The sequence below is a fragment of the Nannobrachium achirus genome (genome assembly GCF_963921795.1).
Source record: "Nannobrachium achirus genome assembly, chromosome: 19".
Classification (NCBI taxonomy): domain Eukaryota; kingdom Metazoa; phylum Chordata; class Actinopteri; order Myctophiformes; family Myctophidae; genus Nannobrachium; species Nannobrachium achirus.
The window spans coordinates 49411651-49438291 of record NC_137826.1 but is presented as its reverse complement, the minus strand read 5'-3'; the positions used below and the strand labels follow the sequence as shown (position 1 = coordinate 49438291).

Genomic DNA, 26641 nt, shown 5'->3' with positions numbered 1-26641 from the left:
ACACACACACACACACACACACACACACACACACACACACACACACACACACGCACACGCACACACACACAGTTGAACCGATATGTGCGTATAAATCAGACCATATTGTTATTGTGAAACATGCAGCTAGTGTGTAGAAATCACTGCAGGTCCATGGCTTTGAACTACTATTATCCTATAAATGATATGGTCACACAACACACAGCACATACTGTATATTGATAACAGTTAAACGTCGACAACCAAGTGTCAAATCTGCCATTATGCCATCAAGACCTGCCAAAATATTTTGTATCTATATATTTTTTTTCTATAATTTTTATCCCATGATTTTGTAACCCATTTTTTCACCCAGTGCCAATTGCCTAAGGCTAAGCTACGGTATGTAATCCTGGTCTCTGCTCTCCCTCTGCCACGCCTGGGGAGACAACAGACTGACCTCATGCTTCCTTCTATGCATGTCCAAGTTAGGAACACGTTATTCCAACCTGTTCCTTTCCTGCTACCAACTGCGCCCACCACGCCCCCCTTTATCGATAAACTCAACTGTAACTTTAGTCGACTAAAACTTGACTAGAACTAAAAGTTCTGAGATGATAAAACATGACTCAAACTAAACAGAATGTTACTCAAAAGACTATGACTAAAAATCAATATTTGTTGTCAAAATGAACACTGGACTGTGTTGTGTGTTGTTTATATACTCATCACTGTATTCAGGGGCGTCCCAAGGGGGGGGGGGGGGGTAGAGGGACTGAGTTACTAGGGCCCAAAGATGGAGGGGCCTTAATTATTCTATACTTTAGCTATTGATAAATAGGGGCTAGTCCCAGTTGTCCGGTGTCCCAGTTGGGCGAACAGACTGTAAAGCAAGCGATCTTCATCCCATTCATGTGTTTATCGTGCGCTTGCCCAGGCCTTACGGCCTGGGCATAAATATAACGATCGCATTCACCATGGCTTCGTAACTCTTCGCGGGCACTCGCGCCTGCGGCGCTCGGGCGCGAAGAGCAGGACCAAGGTCCGCTGGCCTTCGCGCCGCTTGCAATGTCGTGGACAATAATTACAGTCTGTTCGCCCAACTGGGACACCGGACAACTGGGATTTTCCCGAAAAATAGCAGATATACAAGCTCACAGCGCGGCACCTGAGCTTGTAGATCTGCTCTTTTTGAAGTCGTGAAAACGTGTGCAAATCTTTGAATAAACATTTGTAACTTCTGGGGGGGTCCCTGGAACTAAATATTTTCAGATGGGGGTCTGACATAGAAACACACAACACACAACAAGCTCACAACAAGCTCACTGTGACCTTGTATATCTGCTATTTTTCAATAGTTAGAGCACAACATAATGAAGAACATTGTACAGTGAATCCTTGTACCCAGGGCCCAGAATTTGGTGCAACTCCCCTGGCTGTATTCCCTGTAATTGTGCATGCACTTCTTAACGTATACGTGTGTTTTCTGGTGCCAGCAAGGCTCCTCTGAATTGAATAACATCTTTTCTTTATGTGCCACTTGTTGTTATGACAAACTCCAGCCCTGTGATTGGCCACGCCTCACCACTGCCCACAAGAAGGAGTGTGTGTGTGTGTGTGTGTGTGTGTGTGTGTGTGTGTGTGTGTGTGTGTGTGTGTGTGTGTGTGTGTGTGTGTGCGCGTGCGCGTGCGTGCGTGCGTGCGTGCGTGCGTGCGTGCGTGCGTGCGTGCGTGCCGGGTGTGTGGGTGACTGGGTGTGTGGGTGTGTGTGAGAGAGAGTAAAGAGGCTGCTGTTCCGGCCAATTATCCTTCTTCCTCTCTCTCTCCCTCTCCCACAGAGAGAGAGAGACGAGAGAGAGTTACAGTTACAGAACATGTAAAGTCAAACTGTCCGGACTTAAAACATAAAACAAGCAGGACAGAACATGAGGATGGGTTGAGATAATGAAATAACAATTAAACATTATATCAGGATTTGAACAAAAACCTACACAGAGCAAAAACCAAGGGTTTAAAGGACAACTTTGTTTTTTTTACAACAAGGGTTCATATTTTAGATTGTAATTAGAGAAAACAAAAAGTGAGTGTTAAAATGTTTTCATTTGCTTCGTTCTATCGTTTTATCATGTTTACTGTGCTAAAATGTGTGGCATGCGCACGCATGGGGGCATGCGTACAAGTGGCTAAATATGTCTTTTTAGACACAATAAGCCAGCAGTCGTGAAAATGTGTGCAAATCTTTGAATAGGCCTATATGTATTTTTTAAGTAAACATTTGTAACTCAAATTTTGCTTGTGGGTGGTACCTGGAACTAAATATTTTGAGATGGGGGTCCGTGGCCAAATACATACCACTTTGGGGGTCCTTCACATGAAAAGGTTTGAGCTCCACTGACATCGAAACATAGATTTTTCAAAAAACCTTAGAAGGATTTGAAATATTCAAAGATTTTCATGATTTTTCAAAAATAGCAGATCTACAAGCTCGCAGCGCGGCACTCGGTGCCGCGCTGTGAGCTTGTATATCTGCTATTTTTCACTAGTTAAAGCACAGGGGCCCCACAGCGAATCCTTGTACCCGGGGCCCAGAATTTGGTGCGACACCCCTGTGTATGCATGTCTCTCTGCAATTCATATTTGTATTGTGGAGGCCTACAGTGGCGTCAGTTCAGCAAAAGCTAGGGTATGGCATGATGACACCAATCATGTTGCCATACCTTATAGCAACAGGCATGATGAATGTATTAAGTACATTTTATTTGTTTCCCCCTGTAGCCACGGTATGGCAGCTTGCCATACCCAATTGATGCCTCTGTGTCCTATGTCGTAGGCTATGTCCATCAATAATTGTATGCATGTCTCCCTATTCATATTTGTATGTGTAGGCCTGTGTATGTCTCCCTGCATTTGATTGATTGAAGACTTTATTAGAAGTTTGCATAGGAAAAGGTACAGTTTCACGACGGTACAGTTCACTGGTACAAGGTCTACTAAAAGGAGATCCTAGAAAAGACTAAGCTTTTGAACCATTGAAGTATCTCATTATAACATTATTTCAATGTGTATAGCCTACATGTATTTTCTTTTTGGTGTAAGCTATTTGCTCTAGAACAACAATGACGCAGATCAAACTGATATTGATTGATTGAAGAATTTACTAGAAGGTTGCACCGGAAAAGTATACAGTTTCATGATAGTAAAAATCACTGGTACAAGGTCAACAAGTAAGATAGCCAGGGGCCTAAGCTTTTCGGCTTATTTAGGCTTCTCAGGAACCACTTTATGTAGGCTATCTCATATAACATTGACACCACAACAAGTTGAGCCACACCAGAACGTCTGCGTTCAAAGTGTGATGCGTAAAAAATAACACAGTCGGATTACAACATAATGAGTTTATCGCATCACAATAAATTATTCTAATTTATGATAATGCCTGATGAGTTCATTAACGCGCCGAGGAGGAGGCTGATGATGAGTGGGCGCGCGCCGCGGGGGAGTGGGGCGACCCTCCCACTTTCACCCCTCTCTCTCTCTCTCTCTCTCTTTCATTGTGTTAATGTCTCTCTCTCTCCACCCTCTCCCTCCGTCCAGACTGGTTAGGTTTGTCACAGACGCTCCGAACCACAAAGAGAGACAGAGAGGAGACCGGACGCTCAAACAAACACTGCACTCACTGGACTATACCTGCTAAATCAACACTTATTTATTCAACCATCGAGGCACTTATTTCGCCTATAATCCATCATCAGACGCGATAAAGCAGAGTCAAACATGAGCTGTAGTCACCGAAAAACGAGGTAAATACTGGATCACTACAACTATACAGTTACTACTAGTATAGCCTATTTAACAGGCTATGCAACAGTAGGCTGTACAGCGGGAGAAAACGTTGCGATCGTGACTATACTAGCCTACAAGTGGACTGTTTCTACCATGCAAGCCAGCAGGGACACTATAGATAAGACTACTAGCCTAATAGTAGATCACGCATAGATCGTGGTGTGTGCGTGCGTGCGTGTGTGTGTAGCTTACTTGTACACATCGCTGGGACTAGACTGGGCTGCCTGTGTGAAGCAACGTGCGTGGACTTTGCGCTCCTTTGGATCGTGCAGCTGTTGTGTGTGTTGTTTCTTCTGAAGGATTTATTTCGAGTTTTTCTGGCTGCTGCTGCTGCTGCTGTTGTAGCCCACTGCATGGACCCGCGTGGATTCTATATGACCAACACAGGATTGTAACAGCGTCATTCATTCAGTTATAGCCTAGTGATGGTGAGGATGGTCCAGAGATGAGTGGAACACACATGAGGATTATTATCCACGGAGGGTCTCGGGTCGCGGGGAGCTGCTGGAACTGAAGCTACAAGGAAAAGGTAATAGAATCATGGACACCAGTGGTTCTCAAACTTGATGAAATGTCAAGGACAAGGTCTCCCCTTAAACTCTGACAGTGTACACATGGAACCAAATGGACCCGGACGGGTCCATTTGGTTCCATGTGTACACTGTCAGAGTTACGGACTTGTAAGGGTCAATTTAGACCCCAATCAATGAAGGAACCTAGAGAGTCCCTAGAAGTTTTTTTTTTTTTTTTTTTGCATTTCTTAAAAAAAAAAAAAAAAAAAAAAAAAAGACTTTGTAAACGCATATTCTCAAATGGGGGTCCGCAGCCGAATGCAATCAAGTTGGGGTCCTTAAGGCGTTGACATACTTATGCATTCATGAAGTTGCTTAATTTATCCTGCAAAAGTAGGCTGCCTATGCTATGACCCATTGACCCTTGATTAGACGTTGAGACAAGGCTAGCCTAAATAACTAACTGCCCTACAATGAATTGGGGTTAATTATTAAGGTAGCCTATAATGTTAATTACATGCGCTGTTTTCCCCCTTTTTTCTACGATGATTGATTATAGGAATAAAGCCAGTGTTTCTCCAAGTGGGGGTCGGGGGGGCCTGTATGGGTTCCAGCCAGGGGGTCCCCAGCAAGATATATGTTAACGAACCACTTAAACCCTATTTTACTTTGGTCTATTTGAAAACGGCTTGTAGATCCAATCTGCTGTTCATACTTCATATTGCCTATAGATTTCATATAAACATTTATATTTTGAACACACTGTGTGTGTTCCAGATTTGTTCTATCTGTTTTAGGTTTGACAAATAGGCTAATATCATATAGTCATATAGTCTGTTAGTAGGCTATGGTAGAATGTGAGAAATATAGCACCATTGTCCAGGTCCTCAAAAGAAGAAGGGGAAAACATGGAATTGGAATTAGTGGCAGTGTGATGCATTGTAGATCTGCAATTATTCCGTTTTGGGCTTTACTTTGGCTATATGGTTAAAAATGGCATGGTGTGTGTGTGTGTGTGTGTGTGTGTGTGTGTGTGTGTGCGTGTGCGTGTGCGTGTGCGTGTGTGCGTGTGTGTGTGTGTGTGTGGTGACTGCGTTTAGGCTATGCAGATTATACTTAGATGTTGAGGTTTGTTGTGTCTCAAAACATTGACCACACTTGTCCTGGACAGACATAGAAACTATAAGGCACACAGTCCAAGAACACACACACACACACACACACACACACACACACACACACACCCGACAGACTGCACAAACACACATACTCGGTAGGCTACTCACCAAGCACACACCCAAGACCAGTGGTCCTCATTAAAGTGGAGTGCAAGGCCCTCCCAGGGGCCCTTGAGAGGGTTCCAGGGGGTCCCCAATAGGGCATCACAAACAGTATTGAAAGACTTTGAGTTTGACAAAATTAATCTTCGCAGCACAAATCTTGTATAGGCATTAGGCACCAAATGTTTTCAGATAGGGATCTGTGGACAGCAGTCATTTATATACAGTAAATACACATTAATCCTTGTCATGCCTGTGGGTCACGGCCTTTTTAGGCCGTGACCCACAAAATAAACATATTTGAACTGAGGACCCCCACCCTGACAAGCACTTGGAATTGTAGGTATTGCATTTTAATGTGACTCAGTTCCACAGATTGCGAGGCGATTTTCACAATGTTCGCCTCTTGCTTACTTAATATTTGACAGTATTCGACTATTCGAATACTTTGAGGTCGAATAATTCGAATACTAAATATCACTATTCGTGAATGCCCTATAGTTTATATACACTAGTCCTGTGCCCGGGGTGCAGTACATGGATTGAATGTAGGAGTTTCAGAAGTAATGTTGGAGAACCCAGACCGGTGGGGCAGAATAGTTAGTCACCATTGATGTCCAGTTGTGCCCATTGTATCTGTCTGTCTGGCTCTCTTTTATGCCTTTATATATGGTGTTCTGTGTCCAGGCCAGTCTGTGATGTCATGTCATCTCCAAATTTGGGCACTGTAGTGATGTCAGTTAGTGATATCGGTTGGGCATTGTTTCAGCATGCGGCTGGAGAGGAAGAGAGATGAAGAGGGAGGAGAGGAGAGACTGTGGATGAGAACAGGCTCTAATGCAGTGTTTCTCAACCACTGTGCCCTTTGGTGTGCCCCTGAGAAGGGTCAAGTGTGCCCCTTGAAACTGCTTGAAAGCCAGTATTGTATTTATCATTTTAAAAATGATTTAAACTAGTGAAAACAGCCAATCTACAAGCACACAACGCCTCACACCGCGAGGCGTTGTGTGCTTGTAGATCTGCTGTTTTCACTACTGTTGTGCGACAGCCTTGTATGATGAAGCAGGGCTTTGCTTTGCGAAGAAACGTACACATTTGAAACTTGGAGATACAAGGTTTCTTCCCGACAGTGACGATATTTACACCCCTGTATTATGTTGGTGTGCCCATGGATTCTTGGGACATGAAAAGTGTGCCCATGCAGAAAAAAGGTTGAGAAACACTGCTCTATTGGACCACTTCTTACTCCATTCACTATCATATCAATGATACCGATTTAAAGGTTCATTCCCACTGGGAAAGATAAAGATACAGATACAAAATATCATCCTCAATTGGAGTGGATGGTAGTGTCCACACTGGACGCTACCATCCACTCTCATCCACCTCAATTGAGAAAGATATTTTGTATCTTTATCTTTATCATGCCCGGCAGGAATGACCCTTAAGACTGTGTTCCATTCTGGGTGCTGGCAGTGTGTTAGCCCATAGCAGTGTTGATTTCATCGACTAAAGCTATGACGAAAAATGTTGTTAAAGTGACCATTTTGTCAAATGTTGCATTTGTAGTTATTTTACTGTAATTTAACAACATAATAACCATCACAGATAGACAAAGAGACATTCATGGATTTATACTTAAAAGTAACCTTTATTCTCCCCCTGGACCCAGGGTATGGCAGCTGCATACCCCTGCCATACCCAATTGACGCCCCTGACGTTGAACAAATGTTATGTCGCAACATCGACACGCTCCCAAACCTAGCATCAGTCTAAACCACATGCAATCTAAATAACATTCTGTACATTGTGATTTATATTTCAACACATTTTGCTGGCCCGTGCCCCGCTTTGAGAACGTCTGGTTCATTGTGTCGTTTGTTCTCAGGCTCCAACATGGCCTCCAGACGTCTGCTGTGTGTCTGCGTCCTCCTGTCCTGTCTGTCCAGCACGGCACTGAGCAGAGCAGTGCATCATGGGAAAGGACCGACCAGAGCCATGCATCATGGGAAAGGTAAGAACACAGCGTGAGGACTGCAGTCGTGTTCATGCTAGGGACTTTAAGCAAGGACGGCGACGGCCGTCCACTCCGGTAAGCGGAAATGGATCAGTGCTCGATAGATAAACCTGCATGCCGTCGCAGCCCATCCTACTACGACGTCTGCTGCATAGACGCGTCACCATGGGAACCAAAGAGTTCAGTAAAAGGGGTGGGAACCTGTCGCCGACGGCTGTTTGCTTAACGATTTTGACTGCTACGGTGATTGCGTCATAGCTGTACTTCCGCCTATAGTGGAGCTGTTCTGAAAACCGCCGTTGCTTAAACTCCCTAATAACGCCTGCCTGATGAGACACTGTTGACACTGTTGGACACTCTTGTTAGACACAATTGTGTCTAGTTGGAAGCTAGACGAACGGTCATCCTCATTGTACCGGTAGTTTGGAAGCTAGACAAAAGGCCATCTTTATTGTAGTTTGGAAGCCATCTTTATAATTGTTTGTAATCTAGATCAGGGGTTCCCAAACTTTTTTGTCTCAGGGCACCCCATAAATATTCTTTTAAACCGAGGCACCCCTACATTATAATTTTCACTCCCAGCACGTTATATTCATAGCATATCGTCGTTGTCGGGTGGAAACCTTGTATGTCCAAAACCGTTCGTTTTGTATTTATCATCTATAAAATGTACTAAACTAGTGAAAACAGCAGATGCGTTGTGTGCTTGTATATCGGCTGTTTTCACTAGTTTTGTGCAACAGTCTTGTATGATGCAAGGCTTTGCTTTACCAAAAGACGTATACATTTGAAACTTGGAGACTTTGTACTTCAAGTTTAAAATGATACTAAATATTTTTGTGTCCAAGTGGCCAAATAAATTCCAAATATTATCAAGTTATCTCGCGGCACCCCTGGACTGCCATCACGGCACCCCAGGGTGCCCCGTCACCCATTTTGAAAACCCCTGAACCTAGAAGATGAATGACCATTGTTGTGGTTTGGACATCTTTGGTAATGATGTGTTGTGTTGTTATAAGCGGTGATTTTAGTATCAAATGACAACAGAAGTTCATTTGAGTTGCTTTATTATTTGATCGCGACAGAAGTCGCCGGCAGGCTCTCCTCCCATAGAGCAGCACCAGGCCGCACTCTTTAATTAAAGAAAGATAGAAAGCATACCGGTATATGCTGCACTCTTCAATTCAAGAAACAAAACACACGACTGTACTCTTTCATTAAAGAAACAAAACATATCGGCAGTAATTGAAGCCCTCGCACAAGACCACTGAGTCGCCGGCCATAGAGGTTTTTATTCCATTTCATTTGAGCGTTCATTTATTTTGAATGTCCCCCAAAACAAAGAGGAGAGGACCGTTGGGGCACGGCGACCGCTCCCAACAATCTGCGGTGCGTTGGGCGGCCGAAGCTTGTTGAGATCGGTGGTCTGCACAGTAGGGCATTCACGAATAGCGTTTTTTTTTTTTTTAAGATTTTGTTTTTGGGCTTTTTTTTTATGACTTTATTGGATAGTACAGTAGACTGACAGGAAACGGGGGGAGAGATGGGGAGAGACATGCGGCAAAGGTCGTCCGGATCGGGAATCGAACCGGCGACGCCGCCAGGCATCAATGCCTATATGGTATGCGCTTAGACCAGTAGGCCACCGGGCGCCCCACGAATAGTGATTTTTAGTATTCTAATTATTCGACCTCAAAGTATTCGAATAGTCGAATATATTCGACAGGACTGGCCGAACTGTCAAATATAAAGTAAGCAAGAGGCGAACATTGTGAAAATAGCCGATCTACATGCTCACAGATCTGCTATTTTCACAATATTTATCTGTGGAACCGAGTCACATTAAATGTAATACCTACAATTCCAAGTGCTTGTCAGGGTGGGGGTCCCCAGTTCAAATATGTTTATTTTGGGGGTCACGGCCTAAAAAGGTCTGAGAACCCCTGGTATAGAGCATTAACAAATTCATCCACCAGGTGCATTGACTACTCATTCTTATGACTTCCTATCTAGCCAAGCTTTATAAACTATATATTTTTTAAAGGAAAAAAAAAAAAAAAAGCGAACATTCGACTTCGGTGAACAACGTCGAATAGTGACTTTGATATTCGAATATTGTAATATTTGGTGAAGGCCCTGCACAGACATACCGGTATATCATCACCACGATAGTATAAGATCTGGAACGCAAATCTGTGACACTTTAGATTTGAAGCACTTTAATTATTATTTTATGCTTTAGCTATTAAAAAAATAGCAGATCTACAAGCTCGCAGCGCGGCAGATTGTGAGCTTGTATAGCTGCTATTTTTTGAAAGTAAAAATAAAATAATTCCAGGTCTTAATGGGTTAAACCCATACAACCCGGGAAGGCATACCGGTATGTGTCGTTTTAGGCATATACCGGTATTATGTATAGTACATACAGCATCAGAATCATTTAAACCCACTTTAACTATTATTTTATACTTTGGCCATTCAAAAATAGTATTTCAAAGCAAACATTTTTAACACAAATCTCTGCTTCTGGGTGGTCCCTGGAACAACATATTTTGAGATGGGGTCCGCGGCCAAATACATGTAATTTTGGGGGTCCTTGACATGAAAAAGTTTGAGAACCATGGATTTAGAAGAATGGGGGTCAATTCACACCGCCTACAATACAATACAATACAATACAATACAATACAATACAATACAATACAATACAATACATTACAATACAATACAATACAATAGAATTTACAATGCAAAAACAATACAGTTCCGCCACCAGTACAACCCCAGTTCAGCCAGAGTCCACATGTTCATTAGTGTAGTGTGTGTGTGTGTGTGTGTGTGTGTGTGTGTGTGTGTGTGTGTGTGTGTGTGTGTGTGTGTGTGTGTGTGTGTGCTATCTCAGCAGAACTCTCTCTCTCTCTCTCTCTCTCTCTCTCTCTCTCCCCCCCCTCTCTCTCCGTAAAATCTACACAGCACAATGGAAGCAGTTAATCTGAGGTTCAAAGTTCAGCTTTTTATTGTCTGAATGCAACCAGGAATAAAACACACACACACACACACACACACACACACACACACACACACACACACACACACACACACACACACACACACACACACACACACACACACACAATCCTGCCTAGTGTTCAATAGCTCTTTGTTATTATGTTCACTCACTGTATCAAGTACAAAGTTATTTTCAGTCAGTTCTAACCAAAATGGCTATTATCTCAACGTTTCAAATGTGTGCATCATATAAGACTGTCACACAAGACTAGTGAAAACAGCAGATCGTGCTTGTAGATCTGCTGTTTTCACTACTTTAGTACATTTTATAGATGATAAATACAAAATGAACGGTTTTGGACATACCACCCGACAACAGGGGTGCCTCGGATTAAAAATATATTTATGGGGTGCCCTGAGACAAAAAAGTTTGGGAACACCTGTTTTAAATGCTTCTTCTAAATCTGTGGTTCTTAAACTTCTTCACGTCAAGGACCCCCAAAATTACTAAAACTAACATGCTCGGCATGGCAAATGTCTGCCTACAATTATTGAATGCTTTAACTAATGAAAAATAGCAGATATACAAGCTCACAGCGCGGCACCGAGTGCCGCCCTGCGAGCTTGTAGATCTGCTATTTTTGAAAAATCATGAAAATGCGTGCACATTTTTCAATATATATTTTTCAAAACAGACTTTTGTAACTCAAATCTCTGCTTCTGGGGGGTCCCTGGAACAACATATTTTGAGATGGGGGTCTGCGGCCGAATACATGTAATTTTGGGTGTCCTTGACATGAAAAAGTTTGAGAACAGCTGATTTAGAGGAAGGATTTAGAAGTCGGGGTCAAAGATCGGGTCAAAGATATTCAAAGACTTGCACACATTTTCACGATTTTTCAAAAATAGCAGATCTACAAGCTCGCAGCGCCGTGAGCTTGTATATCTGCTATTTTTCAATAGTTAAAGCATAAAAATAATGGTTAAAGTGGTTCAAATCTAACGCGACTCGGGCGCGTTCCAGGTATTTGAGAGTTAAACCTCTTCACGTCAAGGACCCCCAAAATTACCAAAACGAACGTGCTCAGTTGCGTGGCAAATGTCTGTTTTTTTGGGGCGTGGCTAACGTGCGTGGCGTTGTTGCAGATGCGTTGGAGGAGGACATGGCGGGTGAGGAGGACACGTCGGAGCACTTCCTGTTGGAGACGGGCGACACGCTGCGGCTGCGCTGCGACTCGCCCGGCCCCGCCCACCAGCGGCCGGCCTGGCGCAAGGACGGACGCCGCCTCCTGCACACCGCACGCGTGCAGATCCGAGGCGTCGTCGTGGAGATCGCCGACGTGACCTATGAGGATTCGGGAATGTATTCCTGCGTCCTCCCCGGCGCCGGGAAACAACCCACCAGGAACTTCACCATCACTGTGGCAGGTAGGACCCGTTATCTCCAAACAGGACCTCCGGTACTGATGGTTTTATCTCCTACCAGGACCTCTAGTACTGATGGTTTTATCTCCTACCAGGACCTCTAGTACTGCTGGTTTTATCTCCTACCAGGACCTCTAGTACTGCTGGTTTTATCTCCTACCAGGACCTCTAGTACTGATGGTTTTATCTCCTACCAGGACCTCTAGTACTGATGGTTTCATGTCCTACCAGGACCTCTAGTACTGCTGGTTTTATCTCCTACCAGGACCTCCAGTACTGATGGTTTTATCTCCTAACGGGACCTCCAGTACTGATGGTTTTATCTCCTACCGGGACCTCCAGTACTGATGGTTTTATCTCCTACCGGGACCTCTAGTACTGATGGTTTTATCTCCTACCAGGACCTCCAGTACTGATGGTTTTATCTCCTACCAGGACCTCTAGTACTGATGGTTTTATCTCCTACCAGGACCTCTAGTACTGCTGGTTTTATCTCCTACCAGGACCTCTAGTACTGATGGTTTTATCTCCTACGAGGACCTCTAGTACTGATGGTTTTATCTCCTACCAGGACCTCTAGTACTGCTGGTTTTATCTCCTACCAGGACCTCTAGTACTGATGGTTTTATCTCCTACCAGGACCTCTAGTACTGATGGTTTTATCTCCTACCAGGACCTCTAGTACTGCTGGTTTTATCTCCTACCAGGACCTCTAGTACTGATGGTTTTATCTCCTACCAGGACCTCCAGTACTGATGGTTTTATCTCCTACCAGGACCTCTAGTACTGCTGGTTTTATCTCCTACCAGGACCTCTAGTACTGCTGGTTTTATCTCCTACCAGGACCTCTAGTACTGATGGTTTTATCTCCTACCAGGACCTCTAGTACTGCTGGTTTTATCTCCTACCAGGACCTCTAGTACTGCTGGTTTTATCTCCTACCAGGACCTCTAGTACTGCTGGTTGTATCTCCTACCAGGACCTCTACTGCTGGTTTTATCTCCTACCAGGACCTCTGGTTGTATGCCCTACCACAGTGGTTCTCAACCTTTTCAGGCCGCGACCCCATAAATAATTATATTTTAACTGGGGACCCCCCAAAATAATTATATTATTATGGCATTACTTTTTGTATAACACGGTTATATTGTGAAAATAGCAGATTGCGTTGCGAGGCGTTGTGAGCATGTAGATCTGCTATTTTCACAATTTCTGCCTCTAATAGTTGACAATTTGGCCAATGTTTCATTTTAGAGGTATTAAAACGTTCTTAAATTGTCACTTTAGAAATGTGCAGATACCCTCTATACACTTAAACTTTATGTTGGTTTGTTTACTGTTGAGTGAGAAAACAATGTTGCACATAAAGTTAATCATCTGGGGACCCCCCAAAATAATTTGGGGACCCCCCTTGGGGTCCCGACCCACAGGTGGAGAACCACTGCCCTACCACACACCGCTAACTTTCAGTGTGTGATTGTTAATAATTGTAATAATAATGAATAATACACTTTTGTTTTGCAGACTCATTGGGATCAGGTGACGACGACGGTGGTGACGATGATGACGAGGAAGATGACGAAGATAACGGTGTGGACGACGTTTCAGCTGAGCTGCAGCAGGACTACTTGTTCAGAGGTCTGTATATTATACATGCGTATTTTCGGGCTGAATATCGGAGCGAATTTCGGAGCACGAAAATGAAAGAAATCTACCTCACGTTATGTCAATCATGTTTGTACACTGCCACCCGTTTCGTATTTATTTTCGGACCAGGGTTGATTTATTCAGATTTTCGCAACTGACTCCTTGGCCAGAAAAGGTTTTTGGCTGATTTCGGATTTCCAAAAGGCAACGAAAAAACGCAGCAGTGTGCAACCAGCTTTAATTGTGTTTTTGTCACTGAACACTGGAGAATATGAATCAAAATTAAATTTCTGTTTGGCTTTGAAGTTGCACAGGGAGGGCAGATAATTATGACAAATAATCGAAATATACAAAGGAATGACTGGCTTATTGAATAACCATATTCTTTATACATTTAGGCCTATAGAGGAAATAGCAGATCTACAAGCTCACAACGCATTGCAATGCGTTGTGAGCTTGTACATTTTTAGTGATTTTGTTGAGAGGAAAACGTTGAGATAATAGCCATTTTGGTTAGAACTGACTGAAAATAACTTTGTACTTCAAGTTTAAAATGATACTAAATATTTGTTCAAGTGTCCAAATAAATTCCAAATATTGTCAAATGATCTTGCGGCACCCCTGGACTGCCGTCGCGGCACCCCAGGGTGCCCCGTCACCCACTTTGAAAACCCCTGCTCTAACTGACTCTCTAACTGTGTGTGTGTGTGTGTGTGTGTGTGTGCGTGTGCGTGTGCGTGTGTGTGTGTGTGTGTGTTTGTGTGTGTGTGTGTGTGTGTGTGTGTGTGTGTAGCTCCTCACTGGACTCACCCTCAGCGCATGGAGAAGCTGCTTTACGCCGTTCCCGCCGGCAACACGGTGAAGTTCCGCTGTCCGGCCACCGGGAGTCCCGCTCCCAGCATCGTGTGGAGGAAGAACGGGAGGGAGTTCACGGGAGAGCACCGCATAGGAGGCATCAAGGTACGCATTTGAAAACTTGACATGGGGCATTCTGCATGACTAGTACTTTTACTTTTGTTACTTTAAGTACATTATGATATTATGATCAATACTTTAGTACTTTTATTCAGGTACATTTTGAATTCCAGACTTTTACTTGTAAAGTATTTCTACGTTGCGAAACAAATGTTTAAGAAGTAGTGAAAATGTGCCGATCTACAAGCTCACAACACAGCACGAAGATTAGTAAATTAGGACTCAAATGAGTTACTTGAGTAGGCCTACAAGTATCAATACCACAATGTAGAGTCTGGTATTCAGAAATGACTTTAGTAGATAATGATCATAATGTTTATTAAAAGTGCAAAAGTAAAAGTGCAAAGGTATTGCCATCAAAATGTACTTAAAGCACCAAAAGTAAAAGTGCTCATTGTGCAGAATGTGCCATTTCAAGTTTTCAGAATGTCTTTTGAAAATAGCAGATCTGCAAGCTCTACACCGCTTTGTAATGCGACATGTTGTGAGCTTGTAGATTGGCTATTCCTGGAATGCGGAAGTGCAAGAGGAACCCAGGGCGTGAAAGGGTGGTGGCTCTGCAAAAAAACAGTTGATGTTAATGTCCTGAATAGGGACAGAATCATCACTCATATCATATCTATCCTGGTTTCAACTCCACCTTCCAGTCAAACGCTGATCGCATCACAATGTTAAACGTTGGTTTGTGTCCCTCCCACTTTAAGTAAAACACGTTGAGTACTACTCCCACCACAGCACTGATCAAACGTTTGACTCAAGTCCTCTGTTTGCCGTCTTGGGAGCGAGAACAGGTTCTCAGCTGTGTTGTTGTGTGTGTGGTTGTGTTAACAATGCATTGTCTATGTGTTGTGTGTAGTTGTGTTAACAATGCATTGTCTATGTGTTGTGTTAACAGCTGAGACACCAGCACTGGTCTCTGGTCATGGAGTCGGTGGTCCCGTCAGACAAAGGGAACTACAGCTGTGTTGTGGAGAACAAGCATGGAGCCATCGCTCACAGCTACCTGCTGGACGTACTGGGTAACTACACCTACCGCCTAAACTAGCTGTGTGAGTGTGCGTGCGTGTGTACGTGTGTGTACTGTGTACAGTGGTGTAAAGTAACTACCGATAAGTACATTTATTTAAGTACTGTACTTAAGTACAGTTTTGAGATATTTGTACTTTACTTGGCTATATCCAGTTTTCAGTACTTTTTCTTCTACTCCTCTACACCAAATATTGTACTTTTACTCCACTACAATTATTTGAAAACTTTAGCTACTAGTTACTTTGCAGATATAAATGATTATATTATAAAACATACATTAATCCACTTTAGCCTTATTTTACACCATGGCTATTAGAAAATAGCCGATCTACAAGCTTGTAGATCTAATATTTTCAAACATTTTGTACTTTTACTTTTGGTACTTTAAGTATATTTTGATGCCCATACTTTCGTACTTTTACTCAATTACATTTTGAATTCCGGACTTTTACTTGTAAGTATTTCTACATTGCAGTATTGATACTTTTTTTTTAAAGGAGTAGTTCACCCCCAAAATGACTTTTTTTCTATTGATTACTCATGCCATGGAGAGTAGAGTTCAATAATATTTTTTGGTTTTTGTCACATTCCTAAGACAAAAATTTTATTCGAGTAAATTTACCCGGATGGGGACCCGTTTCGAAACCCGGAACGAATGGGGGTAAATTTATTGTTATCACATTTTTGTCTTAGGAATGTGACAAAAAACTAATAATATTATTGAACTCTAGTCTCCATGGCGTGACTTTTTGGGGGTGAACTACTCCTTTAAGTTAATCATCTGGAGACCCCCCCCCCCCCCCCGCAAAATAATTTCGGGTAGGCTGAGAACCACTGTTTCTAATGAAGCGTGAACGTCCTGTCCTCCAATCAGAGCGCTCCCCTCACAGGCCCATCCTCCAGGCGGGCCTGCCGGCCAACACCACGGCGGTGGCGGGCAGCGACGTGCGTCTCTACTGCAAGGTGTACAGCGACGCCCAGCCCCACATCCAGTGGCTCAAGCACATCCAGAGGAACGGCAGCCGCTACGGCCAAGACGGCACGCCCTACGTCCAGATCCTCAAGGTGGGTGTGGCCAGGGGGCGTCACAAGGGGGGTGGGGGGGGGACTGAGTTACTAGGGCCCAAGGTGGAGGAGGCCTTCATTATTTTATACTTTAGCGGGTGGAAACCTTGTATGTCCAAAACCGCTTGTTTTGTATTTATCATTTAAAAATTATTTGAACTAGTGAAAACAGCCGATCTACAAGCTTGTAGATCTGCTGTTTTCACTACTTTTGTGCGACGGCCTTGTACGATGAAGCAGGGCTTTACTTTGCGAAAGAACATACACATTTGAAACTTGGAGATACAAGGTTTTCACATGACAACGACGATATCCTAACCACACCAGGGGGTCTAATGTTAACTCTGCAGAGCTTCGCGTGACGCTTAATTTTGGATGTTGCTTTTTGCAGACGGGCAGCGTGAACATGTCGGAGGTGGAGGTCCTGTACCTGAGCAACGTGACGCTGGAGGACTCGGGCGAATACACCTGTCTGGCCGGGAACAGCATCGGGTTCAGCTACCAGTCTGCCTGGCTGACTGTACTCACCGGTAAATACCTGCTTGTTACTTTAAAGGATTGTTTTCAGGCTATTAGACGTCTAATATACGTCTAAACGCTAGTCTAAAATTGGTCTACAGTGAAAGTTTTTCAGTCTATGTATAGACTTTCTATATTTAGTTGTTAATAAGGGAAACGTAATAAAATCTGCTAACTAAATCATTACCAAGAAATGTCTTCACCAATGTGTTTCTAAAGGTGTGTAATAATATGTACTAAAAGGTTGAAATTCAACTCCCAGGGGAAACTTCATAAAAAACTGATTGTTTGTGTCCCATTAACTTTACTAAACAGGAAAAAAACACAAAAAATACATCTGCTTTTAAGTAGCATGTGAGGGGTCAAATTAAACTAGGGGTTTTTCATGATGCTGAATCCATTGCAAGCATTTGTTTTGCATGAAAAACATTCTGTGGGCTACAAATGCCCCCCACAAAACGGTGAAAAGTGATGACTCATCATTAAACCATCGTTTTGTGGGTCCGTTTCATTGCACGGCACGTCTGACTTCCCGTTGGTCTCCTTCCTGGTTTCCTTTCAGAGGAGGAGGTGTCCGGGGACCGGGCCGCGGGCGGCGGCGACGCCACCTACAGCGACATCATCGTGCGCTACAGTGACATCATCATGTACTCGTCGGGGCTCCTGGCGGTCGTCATGGCGACGGTCATCGTGGTGCTGTGCCGGATGCAGCTGCGGCGCGGAGGCGGAGACTCCTTCGACGTCCTGCCGCCCGTCCACAAGCTGACCAAGTTCCCTCTGAGGAGACAAGTATGTGGAATACCTTTTATCTACCAATACCTGTCTATATTTCATCAATGTCGGGCAGAAACCTCGTATCTACAAGTTTCAAATTTGTAAAAAAGAATCGCGAAGCCAAGCCCTGCTTCATCACACAAGGCCGTCGCACAAAAGTAGTGAAAACAGCAGATCTACAAGCACACAACGCCTCGCGGTGCGAGGCGTTGTGTGCTTGTAGATCGGCTGTTTTCACTAGTTTGTGAATAATCTTTAAAATGATAAAACGAACGGTTTTGGACATACCAGGTTTTCACCCGACAACGACGATTTAATAATACCTAGAAAGATTCCATTTGAAATTGGTTGCCGAATTTTGCAAATTAATTTTGTCTTACGATTAGAATTTTCCCCTTTCAAGTCAATGGGGGAAATGAATTCGCTAATACATTAATGACCATATATGGAGATCTCTGTTTCAGTCCTTGGCCCTTTTATGCCCATATACGGTATGGAGAGATCATTAAGCCTATATCTTGGAAAGCCCATATATGGACATACAGTGTCAGTCTCATGTGGTCTATGATGTCAGACCTCTTTGATGTCATCCAACTCCATATTTGGGAAAAGTTACATTTTTGAATTACAATTGGATTTTGAATTTTGAGAAAATTAATTCACGAATACATTTCGAATTAACTTAGCCGTGTAAGTGTGTACTATATCGGTATGTGCGCGTGTGCATGTGTGTGTGTGTGTGTGTGTGTGTGTGTGTGTGTGTGTGTGTGCTTGCGTAATTTGTATTGTAAATTGCCTTTAAACATTTTTGAAAAACAACTGCTATGTGTGCACAACAAATAGGGGTGTGTATTTAGGGTTTGTATTTTAATGCATTCTTGTCTGTCTGTGTGTATAGTATCCATGGTGTGTATTTTGATGCATTGTTGTCTATGTGTGTGTGTAGTGTCCATGGTGTGTATTTTGATGCATGGTTGTCTATGTGTGTGTGTAGTACTCGGTGGATTCGGGTGAGGTGCTGATGAGAGTGTCCTCCAGCTGTTCTCCCATGCTGCTGCCAGGGGTCATGGAGTTTGACCTGCCCTTTGACCCCGACTGGGAGTTCCCCCGGGACAAGTGAGTTTTCACTGGAACACACACACACGCGCACACACACACACATCCACGCACGCACGCACGCACACACGCACATACACAAACTAGGTGTGATGATATGAACATTTTATGTCACGATTATTGTGCCCCCAAAAACTGCGATTTACGATATTATCGCGACAATCAAAGTATCCCCAACATCCATTATCCTGGGGTGGAACATTTGCCAAAATAAATAGCAGATCTACAAGCTCACAACGCCTCGCAACGCAACACGTTGTGAGCTTGTAGATTGGCAATTTTTTGGGCAGACTGTAACGAAGAAGTTACACAAGTCGACTCCCACCAGAGAAAGTCGAAAGTCGAAGTAAGAAAAAAAGAAAAAACGTTCTATTGTGAATATAGCAGATCTACATGCTCACATTGCGAGGTGTTGTGAGCATGTAGATCGGCTATTTTCACAATTTCTGCCTCTATATATTTGACAATTTGGACAATGTTTAATTTGCCATTTTAGAGGTATTAAAAAGTCCTTAAATTGGCACTTTAGAAATGTGCAGATACCCTCTATGTTGGTTTGTTTACTGTTGAGTGAGGAAAACAATGTTGCACATTAAGTTATGTGTGACGTGATGACGTCATCAAGCGATAGTCGACTTCAACTCAACTTTTTACTGAGTGGAGTCGACTTGCAAAAATCACAAGTCGTTAATGCCCTAGCGTGTACTTTTAGTAATGTACGCCATTTTTTCCTCCCTTCTCCTTCACGTGTGTGTGTGTGTGTGTGTGTGTGTGTGTGTGTGTGTGTGTGTGTGTGTGTGCGTGTGTGTGTGTGTGTGTGTGTGTGTGTGTAGCTTGGAGTTAGGGAAGCCTCTTGGTGAAGGCTGTTTCGGCCTGGTCTTCCGAGCAGAGGCCTACGGAATCAACAAACACACACCGGAGACACCGAACACCGTGGCGGTCAAGATGCTGAAAGGTACACAAATACGCCTACACAACTATTCTGTTAACGAGGGAAACATAATACAAATCTGCAAACTTAAGGCCTCTCCATACTTCGACCGAAACCGCCGTTTTCAGTCAAAAAGGTCCTTTTCTACCACTTCTGAAAAGCATTGGACCGAACGAGAGTTCGGAAATTTGCACGTCGGAAAACACAACTCACCGAACATTTCGGTCGAAGTATGGAGAGGCCTTAAATCGTTACCAAGACATTTCTTCACCAATGTGTTTCTAAAGGTGTGTAATAATATGTTAAAAGATTGAAATTCAATTCCCGGGGGAAACTTCATAAAAAACTGATTTGTGTTTGTGTTCCATTAGCTTTACTATACAGGAAAAGAAATACAACAAATAAATGTGCTTTAAGTAGCATGTGAGGGGTCAAACTAGGGGTTTTTAATCTGCTTTAAGTAGCATGTGAAGGGTCAAACTAGGGGTTTTTCATGATGCTGAATCCATTGCAAGCATTTGTTTTGCACGAAAAACATTCCTTGGGCTAAAAACGGAAATTTTGTTTGATCGGATCCATTCATGTCGTTGTTCTCATTAGATGACGCCACGGACAGAGATCTTGCCGATCTAATCTCGGAGATGGAGCTGATGAAACAAATGGACCGACACAAGAACATCATCAACCTGCTGGGAGTGTGCACACAGAACGGTACGGAAGACACCGCTGTAATCCACCTTTATTTGTTCATTCATCCAGGAACCATAATAGTGGTGTTATACTAAGTTCTATCTGTGTACTTAGTGGAGTTTGCATCAAAGGCAGTCTCAGAAACCTGATTATTGGTCGATATTTGATAGTTTCTGCTATAACCTTTGAACGGTTTGTCGTACAGACAGAGTGCCGCGCTGCGAGCTTGTAGATCTGCTATTTTTGAAATGTCATGAAAGTTTTTGCAAATCTTTGAATATACCGGTATGTATTTTTTTAAGCGAACATTTGTAACTCGAATTTTGCTTCTGGGGGGTCCCTGGAACTAAATATTTTGAGATGCGGGTCCGTCGCCAAATACAAATCATTTTGGGGGTCCTTCACATGAAAAAGTTTGAGAACCACTGACATATTAGTCTCTCAAGAACAGACTAACTGAGCCACAGTTAAGTGAAAAGGACCTTTTCTTTGACGACGGCTAGCCAGATTGCTGACATAGAAACATTAGAAGGATTCAAAAGACACTTATAGAATCAGGTCAAATTTCACATTTTCACGATTTTTCAAAAATAGCAGATCTACAAGCTCGCAACGCGGCACTCTAACTAATAATACGCAATGATGTGTACCCGTTCTGAATGGGTTAATTACTATTATTATTATTAATCTTTAAATGATGTCCTATTTCAGGTCCTCTATACGTGCTGGTGGAGTTTGCGTCTAAAGGCAGTCTCCGAGACTTCCTGAGGTCCCGGCGGCCTCCGGGAACGGATTACACCTTCGACGTGACCAAAGTCCCCGAGGAACAACTCACCTTCCAGGACCTGGTGTCCTGCGCCTACCAGGTGGCGAGAGGCATGGAGTACCTGGAATCTAAGAGGGTGAGACTCCGTTAGAGATGGACCATTAGAAAAATGTTTCCTTCCCCATACCGATTCACATCAGTGTTGATTTCAGCGACTAAAACCATGACGAAAAATGTCTGTCGACCTCGTTTTTTTCACTGACAAAAACGAAATAAAAACTAAGCTGTGATGACTAAAACTAAGACTAAATATATTGACAATGTCGCCAACAAAATAAAAACTAGACTAAAACGTTAGGGAGGGACTAGTGGAGAAGAGAGTTTGTTTGCTCTGTGTTGCGTGTTGAAAATAGCAGTTCTACAAACGTTGTGAGCTTGTAGATCTGCTATTTTCAGCACACAACCAAGTGTAAATTCACTCATAACGATGCCATCAAGGCCTGCCAAAATACATTCCAGTTGACTAAATCAACTGTAGATTTAGTCGCCTAAAATCTTATGACATTTAGTCGACTAAAATCAGACTAAAACTAAAACTTTTCAGGTGACTAAATTATGACTAAAACTAAATGACATTTTATTCAAAAGGCTATGACTAAAACTAAATTTGCTGTCAAAAACAACACTGATTCAGATACTCGCAACTTGTGCATCGGTTGATACCGAGTACCGATCCGATACTGGTGTGTCATTTTAAAAGAATTTAGTGATCGTGGTCCAGTGTCCAGAGTAGGGACTAAAGAATAGCCGATCTACAAGCTCACAGCGCTCACGTGCAACACGCTGTGAGCTTGTAGATCTGCTATCTTTTGGGCCAACAGTAGCGTTTTGTACCCAGGGCGAGCAGCAACCAGAGGCCAGGGGAGAGAGTGGAAAAAGGTGGGAGACGTGAAAAGTGTGACTGTTTTAGAGCAGAACAGCCGCGCTTGCAGCTTGCTGGATCATTTGGAGGGGCGTCTGTGTGTGTGTGTGTGTGTGTGTGTGTGTGTGTGTGTGTGTGTGTGTGTGTGTGTGTGTGTGTGTGTGTGTGTGTGCGGAATGCAGCCCAGTAATACATGGTGTGACCACAGTGTTTTTGTATTTTCTTTTTATAAACTTAATGACATGCGTTCATTCACTGCAGACTGCTGCTATTCGAGGAGCTTTTAAATTTGCTTCAAATGACAAGCCTCGTTTGTTGACGTTTGGCGCGCACTCACACACGCGCGCACACACACACACACACACACACACACACACACACACACACACACACACACACACACACACACACACACACACACAAACACTTTCATTGGTTGTGAAAGTCAGACTGGAGAAAAGTGGTTTTCACTCTGTCTGTTATTGTGCTATCGTGTGTGTGTGTGTGTGTGTGTGTGTGTGTGTGTGTGTGTGTGTGTGTGTGTGTGTGTGTGTGTGTGTGTGTGTGTGCGCGTGTGCGTGTGCGTGTGCGTGTGTCCTTGTGGTTTGACATGCTGTCATTCGGAACAGTGAAACCACCCAGGGACTAAATGCAGAAACACATTATTTTCCTGTCTGTGTCTGTCTGTCTGTCTCTCTCTCTCACTCTTGAGTTCACGTTCAAACTATTATGATTAGAATAAACGTATGATTGTGACATATTGCTGAATCCTAACTCTCTGTCTGTCTGTTTGTCTGTCAGTGCATACACCGAGATGTGGCGGCCAGGAACGTACTGGTGACGGGCGACAACGTGATGAAGATCGCAGACTTTGGTTTGGCCCGGGGAGTTCACCACATCGACTACTACAAGAAAACCACCAACGTAAGTACTTTAAAGTTGCCCAAATACTCTACTGTGTTGCCACACTAACTACTAACTTTAACTAGACTATAATAAGAAAATCGCCAGCATATCGTCACTGTCGGGCAGAAACCTCGTATCTCCAAGTTGTAAAGCCCTGCTTCATCATACAAGGCTGTCACACAAAAGTAGTGAAAACAGCCGATCTGCTGTTTTCACTAGTTTAGTTCATTTTTAAAATGAAAATACAAAACGAACGGTCACGGCCACCCGACAACGACGATATGTAACTACAACTGGGGTGTGGTCAGACGATATGCGATTAAACATGCGATTAATTTTCATTAATTAATTATAAAGCCTCTGATTAATTAGATTTTTTTAATCGAGTCCCAGCCCTACTAAATATACAAAGACATGACTGACACATTTGACAACTTTATACTTTAAAAAAGAACATTGAAAATAATATTTCAACATGGAAACGATTATGGCGACCATGACAAATAATTATGATTGGACGATTATGTAATAATCGTGACAGGCCTAATTGTGTACTGTGTGTACTACGGCATGCATTGGTTGTTTATTCAGATTGTGTACCTCTGTGTGTTACAGGGGAGGTTACCAGTCAAGTGGATGGCGCCGGAAGCTCTGTTTGACAGAATCTACACACACCAGAGTGATGTGTAAGTACACACTAAACTGCACACATCATAAACATGATATACGTTTGTACACTCACTAGGGCATTAACAAAAAAAGTCGACAAGTCGACTCAGTCGACTTCATTACACAAGTCGACTCCCACCAGAGAAAGTCGAAAGTCGAAGTTGGAAAAAAAAAAGAAATCTATTGTAAAAATAGCAGATCTACATGCTTACAACGCCTCGCGTTGCGAGGCGTTCTAAGCATGAAGATCGGCTATTTTCAAAATTTCTGCCTCTATATATTTGACAATTTGGACAATGTTTAATGCTTAGTTCGGTGTGGTATCACGCATCGAAAAATAGCCAACCTCCAAGCTCAGCTTGGAGGTCTGCTATTTTCGATATTTTTAGCCCCTGCCTCTCTAACATTCTCTGCACGTCCCTGTGTGTGTGTGTGTGTGTGTGTGTGTGTGTGTGTGTGTGTGTGTGTGTGTGTGTGTGTGTGTGTGTAGGTGGTCTTTCGGGGTGCTCATGTGGGAGATCTTCACTCTGGGAGGGTCTCCATATCCCGGCATTCCCGTGGAAGAACTCTTCAAACTGTTGAAGGAAGGACATCGAATGGACAAACCCTCCAACTGCACCCACCAACTGTAAGTATGATTAAAATACATGTCAATGCTGCATAAATGTACAATGTATAGAACACCTTGTGCTGTACTTAAGCAATATTACACGAGAGGGTGTGCATTAACGCGGTTATCCTGCACGACAGCCTTTTCGCAGGAACGAGCCGACAGGCGAGTTCCGTAGGAAGGGCTGGACTGCAGGATAACCGTGTTAATGCAGACCCTCTCGTGTAATATTGCGATTATACAACTGTTGCCCTTAAAAAAAACACGTCAACTTAAATTCATTGTAATTAAGATATTCGATAGGAATTTGTAATTTTTAATGCCACATTTAGCTACTATGTCCCTGAACATCACATGAAAACCGCTAGCCAGCCGTCTAGCATAGTGTGGGGAGAGAGGAGCACTTGCTGTCTTTCGTGACCAACGCAGCTGATTCTTTTACTTGATGAGAGACAGTGCAGTAGTGCTCGTTATATGCACGGTTGGAGAGCCTGTTTTCCATTGAGAGCCCGACTACCTGTTGTATAAATTATATTAAATACCGTGTGTGTGTGTGTGTGTTTAGCTACATGCAGATGCGTGAGTGCTGGCATGCAGTTCCGACTCAGCGACCGACGTTCAAACAGCTGGTACAAGATCTGGATCGTCTACTACTGTCTGTGTCCGATGAGGTATTGTTATTATTATTATTTTTATACTTATCCCATTTAGGCCTAGCATTATTTTATGCTTTAACTATTGAAAAATAGCTGTTGTACAAGCTGGTGCAGCGCTGTGAGCTTGTAGATCTGCTATTTTTGGAAGAAAGTGATTTCTTTTGTAAGTCTTTGAATATATATTTTTAAAAGCGAACATTTGTATCTCAAATATTTGCTTCTGGGTGCTCCCTGGAACAACATATTTTGAGATGGGCGTCCGCGGCCAAACACACTTTAATTTGGGGGGCCTTGACATGAAAATGTTGGAGAGCCAGTGATTTAGAAGAGAGATTTAGAAGACATTTATAGAATTATCGGGTCAAAAATGTTCAAAGACTTGCACAAATGTTCACGATAAAAAAAAAAGAATAGCAGATCTACAACCGCGCTGCGATGTGTGCCGTGTTGATTTCGTTGACTAAAACTATGACGTTTTTTTTCACTGACGAAAACTAAATAAAAACTAAACAAAAAATAAGCTGTGATGACTAAAGCCCTTTGCACACAGGCGCGTTTAACCGCACGGATAAAACGGACAATATATTTTTTTGAAAAGAAAACAATGATTCTCTATGACCTCATGCACACCGGCTCCGAATTAGCCGTGCGACGAGTGGCTGCCGCCGTGCGTTTTTTTCTCGATCGAAACCAGTTCGATTCGTGCGTCTTGTCGCATGCGGTAAAAAAACTCATCACTCCTTTTATGACTCCTTTTTGGATCCGCAGTGCCGATTCCGCACAGCCTTGCACACCAAATCCAATGCGTTTTATTCATGCCGCAAACGAAAAAAACGCAACTGTCCTGTGTGCAAAGGGCTTAAAACTAAGACTAAATATATTGATGTCAACAAAATAAAGGCTAGACTAAAATTTTAGGGAGGGACTAGTGGAGAAGAGAGTCATTTTATGTTTGGTTGCTCTCAGGTGTTGTGTGCTGAAAATAGCAGATCTACAAGCTCACAACGCGTCGCACTGCAACGTGTTGTGAGCTTGTAGATCTGCTATTTTCAGCACACAACCAAGTGTAAAATCAGTCATTACGATGCCATAAAGGCCTGCCGAAATACATTTTAGCAGACTAAATCAACTGTAGATTTAGTCGCCTAAAATCTTATGATATTCAGTCGACTAAAATTAGACTAAAACCAAAACTTTTCAGGTGACTAAATTATGACTAAATGACATTTTATTCAAAAGACTATGACTAAAACTAAATCACAATGTGCTGTCAAAAACAACCCTGAATAACACAAACGTTG

General features: G+C 43.0%; 1 protein-coding gene across 1 annotated transcript in view; it reads left to right on the top strand.

The window, feature by feature from the left end:
• The first annotated feature begins 3584 nt into the window (after positions 1-3584).
• Positions 3585-26641, top strand: part of fgfr4 (fibroblast growth factor receptor 4) — a 24663-nt gene continuing 1606 nt past the window's right edge. Inside the window, exons 1-17 of the mRNA XM_080749173.1 lie at positions 3585-4351; positions 7503-7628; positions 11787-12068; positions 13590-13703; positions 14506-14672; positions 15583-15706; positions 16591-16781; positions 17173-17311; positions 17863-18089; positions 19069-19190; positions 20024-20145; positions 20722-20832; positions 21523-21713; positions 23301-23423; positions 24021-24091; positions 24565-24702; positions 25250-25355. Coding sequence (XP_080605299.1) covers positions 7511-7628; positions 11787-12068; positions 13590-13703; positions 14506-14672; positions 15583-15706; positions 16591-16781; positions 17173-17311; positions 17863-18089; positions 19069-19190; positions 20024-20145; positions 20722-20832; positions 21523-21713; positions 23301-23423; positions 24021-24091; positions 24565-24702; positions 25250-25355 — 2346 coding nt within the window. The 5' untranslated portion in view covers positions 3585-4351; positions 7503-7510. The remainder of the gene's footprint in view (positions 4352-7502; positions 7629-11786; positions 12069-13589; positions 13704-14505; positions 14673-15582; positions 15707-16590; positions 16782-17172; positions 17312-17862; positions 18090-19068; positions 19191-20023; positions 20146-20721; positions 20833-21522; positions 21714-23300; positions 23424-24020; positions 24092-24564; positions 24703-25249; positions 25356-26641) is intronic.